Source organism: Mytilus trossulus, chromosome 2, assembly GCF_036588685.1.
Source record: "Mytilus trossulus isolate FHL-02 chromosome 2, PNRI_Mtr1.1.1.hap1, whole genome shotgun sequence".
Taxonomy (NCBI): Eukaryota; Metazoa; Mollusca; class Bivalvia; order Mytilida; family Mytilidae; genus Mytilus; species Mytilus trossulus.
The window spans coordinates 40212592-40223740 of NC_086374.1; the positions used below are offsets into that span (position 1 = coordinate 40212592).

The window sequence follows — 11149 nt, forward strand, 5'->3', positions numbered from 1 at the left end:
TATCTTACTTTATTCAAATGATAATCTTTGTATTTACGTCGAGGAAATTAACATATGTTACATACTGTGTTACTACGTTTGGACACATTTTATCTCAATCTATATCTTTAGTTCTTAGGCACTGGCATGAGAATATGGATACTGTTAAAATAAAGTTTGCTGATAGGAAAGTGTTAATACACTTCGAAATTAATGAATATATCTCCCTCTTTCAAAATTCTGATTCTTTGCCCGGTTTTGGCGATAATAATTTGTTTATTTTTGTTAATATGCTTTTATTTCTTTAATACGTTTTGTTTTTTTAAATATTTTTGATTCGAGCACCACGTAAAAGAAATATATATAGTCGGATACATATCTGTTGCAGTAAAATTGGTTTCGTTATATTACCATTCAGAGTTGTCTTGTTCAAAATGAACTTTGAGGAGAGATATTCTTATATGCCTTATCTTTTTATTCTAATGCATGGATGCCTATAATATGTGAAGAACTGGCTTTTAAATATATTTCTTACAATGTAAATATAGAAAAAAAAATTTGGTTGCAATATATATATACTTCTTCATTTATTATTCAAAAAATATATCACTTTTTTTTTGGTGCATATTACATATACCAAGTGTCGGTATAAGACTTTTTTTGTGTGTATGTGTATATTAGATCTACCAACTGATTAACGACATAAGGGTTGTTTCAAATATATGTGTCTGATTTGAGATAATCGTATCAAAAAGTTTGTCGACAGTCTAAATAATTATTTTAGGTTTTTAACCTCAAGAAATATTTCTGAAACTGTTAAATTTAAGTGTCAATAGTCGCTAAATCAACAGAGCCTTAAACTTGACGTAAATATCATTCAGTAAACAACAACTTTAGTTGACAATCGCTATGTGCGTGCCTTCCCAAACTAAGGAGCCTGTGACGTGCAAAATCAAAAGCTCAAACACATTAAACGGATGGATAACAACTATCATAGTTATGCCTTAGTACAGGCATTTTCTTATGCACAAAATGGTGGATTAAACCTGATTTTATAACTAGCGAAACTTCTCACTTGAATGATAATTACATACACTTCCATTAAAGTGTCAACGAGATATAAAAAAAAACAATCATTAAAGGTAAAATGTCTAAAAATAGGGGTACACCAGTCGATATTGTGTTATTATAGTTATCAAAGATACCAGGATCTATATAACTACATAAAAAGAAAATAACTACACTAACAAGCAATATGTCAACAAAGATAAACAAAAAGGCAAATTAATAAAACACATTAGCAAAAACAAAAAGAAAAGACAAATGTATCAAAACAAACCAACATAAAGACGGAATGTACAAGTACCGAGATAAATGGATCACTACAAAAATAGGTTACATATTAAAAGTAATCCATTACAAAGACATATAAAAGAATAATATAAAAGGTTAATATAATGATTAACTTAGAATCAAATACTCCAAGACAATCGTGTAATATTTGTGAAGTTGATACAGAATAATTATCAACAAGGTCTCGGTATCTGCTGAAGAACTTTTTTTTTTATAAAGGATGAGACGATCTTTGACATACCTTAGTTCATCAACTTTCTGCTTAGACTTTGGTGACGCTATACAAAGTCTAAGAAGCAGCTCAATCTCTTGAATACAGAATGAGTTTAGAAATATATATGCCATACGCAAGTGAAGTTGGTTTATTGCTACAAAGGTGGCCATGGGGAAAATTGATAATTTCAAAATTAAAATCGTCTCGTTTGTCAAGGATTCTGGTACTGAGATGACTGATTATGTCAAATTCGATGTATAAGTCTAACAATGAGACAACAAAAGCAGTATCTGTTGGTTTTTTTAACTTCTATCTCTGGAGGATATATGAATTGAACCCAATCAGGAAGGTTTGGATTGTAAAGGAAAAAGTATCATCAATATTTTTTAATAAATAACTCATAACAGATACCAGGATCGAAATTGTGTATTTGCGACAGACGCGCGTTTTCTTTAAAGTGTTGACAAATACAGAATGTGAAATTAAATGACATGGCTTCTTGTTTTTAAAACGTGTCTGTAGCAACTAATAAGAACTAGTACACAGTCTGATATCCCAAACTAATTAACTAACAGTATATGCTACCAGTTTTATGTTGAAAAAACATTGTGAATTATTCCTTTAGACGATATTTCAATTCCATATTAGAAATGGTTGTGAACAGGATTGAAATTTGTTTTTTTAAATCCACATATGTTTTTTTACCACAATGCAAAAACAAACAGTTTCACAGTGTTTCTAAAGACCCTCTTTCACAGCGGGCAAATATTTGCCAATCTAATGGTCAATTCTTCAGTCGAACATGCAGACGAGCCAGCATTGAACCGTTTTTCTACTGAATTTTGTGTGAATTAAGGTATCAAATACTAACAAGGTACGTTCTCCAATATGATGTAAGTCGATGGCTGTTCGCGGGTTTCAATCTGATATTGTTGTTTTAAAGCAAGTATAAGACCTTTGGCTTTTTCCGATTTATTTTACATTGTTCATGTATCTGTTCTTTATTGCTTATTTTAAGGTTTGAGATAACCTTATTGTTTTTAAGGCCTATGGTAACTTATGGTTTATAACATCCACGCCTTACATAGGTCTCACGTGTAAAGTAGTCACTTACATGTATTTGATACGTTTTAAAATTTAATCATCAATAATCATTCAAATAGTCTAAACCCTGAACTTTGTCTGGGGAGTCCATATAAATGGTCCGAATTTACATTATGGACGGACCGAATTGACTTTGGAAGATGATGCGAATGGTCTCTGCACCGAGATATTCCATATTCGTCAAACTGACAATCATTCCACATCCCCTAATAAATTTAAATTTTCGTTGGTTAAACTGTCACCATCACTAATCGATGTGTCTCTGTCTGAACACAAGACAGAAATGTTTTACTTTGATCATCACCAATCAGTTGACCGATATGATGTGACTCTTAATGAACTGAAAAAGGCATCTTTTTGGGGTGGTCTTTTCATTATAATGGCACCCGAATACCTAGAGTAGTCAGTAACCAATTAACTTTATATTTTGATTCATTTATTTTCGTGGATATCAATTGCTAAAAACTTGGATATTCGTCGATATTTGATTTCATTGTTTTGTCAAAAATCTGTATACAAAGCCTATTCAATATATGTTATTCGTTGATCATTTGAATTCGTGGTTCACAGAGATAAAGATTTGTTCACTCAAGAATATATAGAGTGAGCAAATCTTCATATCTCCCGAAGCCAAGGAAAATGATTGTTTTATTTCATTGCATATGCTTTTTACACTACCTGAACATAAAATATTAGTTTGCATCCTTTTTTCATCCGCTTGTTTTTGTACGTATTTCTTTTTTATAATTTTATAATTTAGCTTTTTTTAGTCCTATAATTTTATTTTTTATTATGGAATTTTGTTATTTTCTTTGCATTTTTGATTTATTTATTTGATTATTTTTTAGATCTGGCAATATTTACATCTTTTGAATTTCTGCCAAAATTTCATTTATCCCGAGGAGCACAAGGGTGGAGAGTTATTTACACCCGGGCATTATAGGTTGCCCTTTGTAAATACAGCTGTTTCTCAAATACCCCCCTTTCGTGGAGATTTTGAATAGTCATAGAAAATTAGTTTTGTTTACATACTGGTTCCCAGTTATGCTCTCTGTGTTCCATCTCACAGAGACATAATTTGGGAATGTTACCAGTACATTTATATGTGAATATTGATTACATTGAGATCTGTGGTAAACTTTCATTCGAAGTAGCAGTAGTTAAGAAAATTAGTGTTTAAACTCTGAGAGGTTCAGGGCATACAAACGTTAAAAATATGCCGCACAGCCCTTTATTTTTACCTTTGAAAAAAAATGTGGTGCAAATGAACTTTCAATTCTAGGATAAGATTTTTTCAAAACTTCGTAGTAAAAGTGGTACAGTTTCAGCCGAAAAAGGAGTTCCTATGGGAAATTGCATTGTCAATATTTACAGAAATGCAACCTATAACCAATCAGATTCCAGGGTTTTATTGCAAAAGAATAAAATAACCAATATTTATTAACGTATATTTGATATTATTTGTGTCCGTCATCTGTAATTAAAATTTAATACGTCAGACGCGCGTTTCGTCTAAATAAGACTCATCAGTGACGCTCATTTCGAAATAGTTATAAAGCCAAACAAGTACAAAGTTGAAGAGCATTGAAGAGGATCCAAAGTTTCATAAATTTAAGTCAAATATAACTGAGGTAATCTCTGCCTGGGATAAGTTTCGAAGTTACCAAAAATATTTGAAAATAAAACGTAGAAATTGTGATAGGCGGAATGAGTTTTCTTTCTGAAATCGAACATGATTTTGCATTCGTTGACATTTCTTAAATTAACACCTTCGCCACAGCATTTACAGATTCCCTGTATGCTTTACATGTAAATAGAAGATGCGAGAAGTGACAATCACTATTGTCTGAATTATATTTACACCTGCGTTCTGGAACTTTCATTTCTGTGACTGGATTTTAAACGTAAGTAACTCTTTATCGTTTGGTTATAGTAAGTAATTGACTAAATCTTGTTTTACGGAATCGTGATTTAATCATAACTGTACATAGTTTATATAGATTGCTTTTTATGTTCCTCATTGAACCTTTTGTTATTCAACTTTTTTAAATTCAAAAGAGAAAGTTGAAAACAATATGTTTTGTTCCACAACACGAACATATTAAGTAAAATAGAATAAGCAATGTTCTCCTGTAAATTCATGACATCATTATAGCGTAGCTCGCAGCTACACATAGCTTGATATTCACGTTAGAAATTTAGTCACATGATATTTACATAAAGTTTATGTTGCAAAATCATATTTATCTTTGATAATAAAAATTGTCATTAAAATAATCTGAATACATATTGTTTATTAAACGTGAAACAAACATCAGAACCAGAGAATGATTCGATTGTCCTCCGTCGTAGCATTATTTGAATATATTTCTAAATTGGCTCCGCAGAAAAAATGTTACCGAGACCTCTAAGGTCTCTTAAATTAATTCCTAATATTTATCCTTGACTTGTATAGAATCAAGACTTAAAATTCACAATGGCTACTACACAACTAAGCACAAAGTATTTAGACGGAAACGTTTCGAATTATTGAAGTCTGTGAAGGACTATAACTTTGTAACTTCTACGATTATAATCCGACTCAGTGTTTCAGCTCCGTTTTTAGCAATGTAAATTTATATTTAAACAGCAGTGACTATGAATAATACCGAGTTCATAAACATGTACCATTTCTGACTTTTTTCATGGAATTGTTGTTGCAATGATCCTTTTTTCTTATTTTTTCCAACATTTCTGTGATATTCTTATAAGTTTTACTGGTTTTTTTACTTTAATAACTTATTGTAAGTAACACAGACAAAATATAAAAAAAGACATTTTGACGTATGTACACAATTGTCAACTTGGCATCATTGATTTAATTTAATCAGAAAAGTATTTCCCAATCTGTAAATTAAGTATTTTTAAGTTCAACAGACATATTATATCCTTGTCGCAAATGATGTCATAGACAAAATGTGAAAAATAGTTGTCTACTATTTGTGACGCAAATTACAAAAAGGTGTGAAGATACCAAGAGGCAACAAAACAACACCATGAAGAAAGAAAGAAAAATTAATAACAGACAATCAACAGCTTATAAAACAACGCATGAAAATTCAATCATTAATGTATTTCCGTGTAAATCATAAAAACTGCGGTTGTTCGTATCGAACAAAGCTTCGGGTGAAACATTTCCGAAATTCAGTACATTCTCCTGTATTGTGATGATATTACATGTTATCTTTCAATATTCTATAAGTAGTTGTTGAGTAACATTTTTGGGTTATTTCATGTATTGTTTTACATTTATTTAAGGCATAACAAAGAAGGATGAACAACACTATCATAGGTAAATAATATAGATTATAGAAATATAGAACAATAACTCACTGGCCAGTTTTATTCCATGTTGACATAATAAGCTCAAAACTTCGTTGATCCATATACATGCAACCTCCAGTCGATTGCCTTCTCTGAATGTTTAAATTTTGAGTAGAATGTCGACTGAAACAGGAAATGTAGGGTTGTCAGGAACACAGTCATGGTACATTTCTTTGATATTCTTTATGATAAATTATCTTTGCATTCGTCATTGTGTTTGGGAGTTCTGATTGAATCCCCCTCTATTTTCTGTTTAATTTATTTTTTAAATTAGTTCTGCATTACTCATTATTGAGATCAGTTTACGAAGCTTTTATTTTAAATCTGTTTTAGGCAATATTGAATATATAACTAAATTTTAAAATCAAACGAAAAAACGTTTTAAGATTTTGCGTGTCAGATATGACTACGAATATGTTTTAGTCAATAAAAGAAGTTTTATTTTTCGATTATTTCTTCATATCAAAACTAAGTACTATTTTCTTAGAGTTATAATGTTTTAAATGTAAATATCCAAAGACATATAAAAATATAACTGTTTAAAATTACTTTTTATTACAGCTTTTGGCTTGGAACAAGCACTCAACACCAGCACTATACATGACTATTCCATAGACAATTTCCATAATATAACAATTGAAGTGAAGAACAATACTCTCGGGATAGTTATACTATGTACCTGTATTGTTATTGCATTCCTTAGTGTGTTTTTATACTGTTACTTCCGAAAAGGTCCATCAGAGAGTTTTGACGTCAGTTGTTCCTTTGAATCTGACAGAGCAAATGGGGCAACAGTAAGTAAAACTTACATTTGTTTTATTTGAAATTTTCATTCAAACAATATTTAAACTTTTTTACTGTTACATCTTAAAAAAATATAGTTCTCAAGATTATGGGTAAAAAAAAATGAAAGTTTTTTGTTCGAATGTTCAGTATCTGTCAAAGTTGAGTTGAATAACAAATAATTTAATTTTGGATGAAATGCGTCTCCTGATGGGCTGACAGTTTTATGTCTATAAGCTCATATACATTATTGTGTCATGTGACGGTGACGTCACCAACGTTTTTTCATGATTTACTCCGGTAAAAATGGGATTTAATTTTTTTTTATATGGAACAACTGTTATATTGTTCTGTCTATTCGAAATTACAGTAAAAAATGTTGTGCACACTTTCAAAAAACGCGCTATGCCGGTTAAATAGTATACACCACATTTTCTATGTTATGTCTTCATAGACAGAAACAAATATTACAGCAATTCCTTAAATACATATAAAACAATTTATTCAAATATATTAGAAATTAATAACGCTTCGTCCATTTCTTTTTTCAGTTGTCAATGACGACATCGGGTCCTGGAAGAGTGATGGTCAATTATCAGAAAAATCATCCCAATCATGTGAACGACCCTGAAAGCTGTGTTGAAACTGAGCATTTGTAGATGTGTTTTTTTTTCTTTTAAATTAGTAATGCAAATAAATATATGTATATAAGACAATGTAAGAAGTCAGCATGTCTGTGTTGACATGAACTATCATTGATATGGTCATAATTATAAATTAGAACATTGAATATTTCGAAATACTAAGGATTTTCTACCTCAGGAATTATAAATCACATTTTGTTCAACTGTTTTGATTCAATTGTAGGTCTTTTGGAAACAAATAGCGCGTCTGCCGAACACAAATTGTATCCTAATATTTATGATGAGAACATATGCTTGGATAAGAGAAAATCCACGCAACAATTAATTGTAGTTTTACTTATTGTACATCGCAAAAAAATAATCTAAGAAAACAACAAACAAACAAACAAAAATTGTTCAGAAAAACTTTAGAATTACATTATCTAAAATATTTTTTATAAAGAAAGTACTTTTTGTTCATTATCTAAAATATTTTTTATAAGTAAAGTACTTTTTTTTCATTATCTAAAATATTTTTTTTATAAGGAAAATGAAATGCGCATGTCCGTGTAATACAAATATCTTTAAACATGTTGTCAAAGAGTCACCAGTGGTCTACATACTATCTCCCAGTTTAAATTTATCCATGTTGTAAGATTTCTTATTTTTTATTCTAAATCATTTATCCCTAAAAGTATGTGAGAAGTCGGCATACACCATGCGTAATGTGCCTGACGCAATTCAGGAAAATGTTAGATTACCTAGGCCGTATTTTGCACAACTTTTTCGAATTTTGGATCCTCAATGCTCTTCAACTTTGTAATTATTTGGGTTTATAACCTTTTTTTGAATGAGCGTCATTGATGAGTCTTATGTAGACGAAATGCGCGTCTGGCGTACTAAATTATAATAATGGCATCCTTTCATAACTATTATCCATTGTTTCACGTTGGCTGCCTATCTTATATTTTTTTTCGATTATAATTTTAGCACTAAGCAGTTTGTTTGGTTTTCCGATCGACTTGTCTCACATTTTGTAATGCTGGTGTTTTGGTAGCTTTCTATGCAGTATGAATTTTGCTCATAGTTGAAGGATGTATTATAACCTATAGTTGCCTATACCAATGTCCTTTTGGTTTCTAATGAAGAGTTGTCTCATTGACAATAAAACCACATTTCCTAAGTACTATACATACTTAATTATAATGAACAGTCAAGCAGTCAGAGCTTTGAATTGCAAATTGTTTTCTATATTTTGAGAAAAAATCTGCTCATATCTTAACCTGCCATGTCCATTGTCCACCTGTGTCCCTATAGTTTATAGGAAATATAATAGTTAATACTGTGAAAGTTTGGAAAAAGATCCTGCATCAACAGGACTTCTTTGTGACATATAAGATAAAAATGAACTGCATAATCTCCAATACTCTATACCTTTTTTATGTGCTGTGTGACAGTCGTATATTAAGCATCAACTAGTAATGATAAGAGTGTTGCCCAGTTGGTCGAGAAGAACTGTCAAAAATAGATGAAAAACACCCTTATCTGGAATAAATTTTATTTCCTGTATAAAAATTTCAGATAAGTAAAATATCATCTCTTGTAAGGCTGATAATCATGTTTCTATTATTTGACCAAGAACTATGATACTTTAAGGACATATATGTTATTTTTAACTGTTCATTTCGCCATATTGCATATGTAATGTTTATGTACCTCATTTTACACATGTGTGTGTCTGATCGTTGCTTTACAATAAAATCTTGAAACTTAAATATGGTTATAGTCAACACAAAACAGTAGTTTAAACATTAATAAATAATGCATTAATGTATGATATATCTATGTAACATTAATGATTATGTTGATAATGTAATATCTCATATCGTCTTTCTTTTTTCATTTCCATATCTGATGCGAACAAAATTACTTTGCTAAATACTATTACAATAATTTAAAAGAAAGAATAAGATGTATTTTTTCCTGATACGACATTCACAAACGACCTAAAATAACACAAAAGCAAATAACAGAGCTTTTATTGTCTTGTCTATCACAATGTCAAAGTGACACCTAGTTATTGAGACCGAGAAATTCACAAAAATTAAAATAACAAAAATACAGAACTCCGAAGAAAATTCAAACACAATTAACGAATGGATAATGTAGAAAATGGTGAATTGAACCTGGTTTTATAGCCAGCTAAACCTCTCACTTGTATGACAGTCGCATAAAATTCCATTATATTGACAACAATATCTGAACAACCAAAAAAACCCAGAAATAATAGGTAAACATGTCAAAAATAGGGGAACAGCAAAATGCAACTTCAACTATTTTGATAACTTGAAGATCCGTCTAAAATGTTTTAATACAGTTTGTTTTAAAACCTCGATGAGAAATCTTAAAAATAAAAGTCCACCTGAGCATTTTCAATTTAATTCTTCTTTTATATAATTAAACTGTTTATTTTCAGGATGTTATTGTCTTTTTTTTCAATTCAATTCAAAGTTTTATTCTCCTCAGACACATTGTCTTGTAGTACAATTGTGTAATTGATATTGAGTTTCTTTAAATCACTTTTTTACAATGACATATCCGATTATGAACTATATGATAAAACGATTTTTATGATTAAAATTTATTTTAATTAGTCATCAAAGGTACTCCGATTGTAACTTAGTACTCCAGACGCGCGTATTTCTAAAATATTTTAGAAATTTGGCTTTACTTTGGTGCAAAAACATCGGAACAACGTCCTATCGGTTGGTTTGAATGTCCATATCCGTTTCCCATAGCTGTTCTTGTTACTGACGTGCTTTATATTTCAACAACTACCACAGCTATAATAACTCATATTAACACATATATCACTTCCAGCTGCCGGATATTTCAGATTTTAGAGTGAGAAAAGGTACACAAGTTACAAAAAGTTATATTCGTCAAGGAAAAACGGTCAACACCCTAACAATACGACGAACTAACAAATAACAGACCACAAAATTATGGACTCGAAAATTACCAAAATCTATCATATTTTGTGCTATAAATAAAAAAAGAAGTAACAATCCTTTTCCGATAGAATTAAAGTGTTTATTCTTCATTCAGATTACATCATAGTTTTCTTATTTTCTAAATGTCAATTTATTTCAATATCTACTTACGTATCACCTAATGCATACATTATATTTTGTCTAGGATGTATGATTTTTTTTCTCCGAGAGTTTTTGATTTTGAACTAGATTTTAGTAACTATGCGGAATCTCAGATCGGTTATTTGTGTATTTAATTGTTTTGGTTTTTTTTAAGTATCAACCTGGTGAATAAAGTCCTTTTTGAACTGATTTCTATATAGTGATTATGTTGTGGTATTGTACCACTGTCCCGGAATGAGAAGTGTTTTGAAGTAGACAGATGTGTTGAACCCCGCCACATTCTGCATGTGCCTCTTACACGCCGTGAACATTTTGATTCAGTGGTTGTCATTTGTTTTTTCTACATAATATTTGATTTTGATTGTTTATTTATTTGTGAATAGATCAGGCTGTTGATTTTTTCGTTTGGATTCCTTTTGCATTTCGTGTTTGCGTCGCCTTTCACATATGTATAATGTGTCAGTATAGTCTAGTTAATTTCCCTTTTCAATACAAAGAGTATTGTGTTAGTCCAAATAATTATGACGTCTTCACAGCTTTTATTTCGATTAGTATTTTCAAAATAATAGTATGAA

The 11149-nt window shown here is 30.4% G+C and overlaps 1 protein-coding gene across 1 annotated transcript; it reads left to right on the forward strand.

Annotated features, from left to right (window-relative positions):
• The first annotated feature begins 4451 nt into the window (after positions 1 to 4451).
• LOC134705126 (uncharacterized) lies at positions 4452 to 7750 on the forward strand. The gene is made up of 4 exons (XM_063563883.1): positions 4452 to 4554; positions 5948 to 5981; positions 6575 to 6807; positions 7348 to 7750. Exons 2-4 carry the CDS (start codon positions 5963 to 5965, stop codon positions 7453 to 7455), a joined length of 360 nt encoding a protein of 119 aa, XP_063419953.1. The 5' UTR covers positions 4452 to 4554; positions 5948 to 5962; the 3' UTR covers positions 7456 to 7750.
• The last annotated feature ends 3399 nt before the right edge of the window (positions 7751 to 11149 follow it).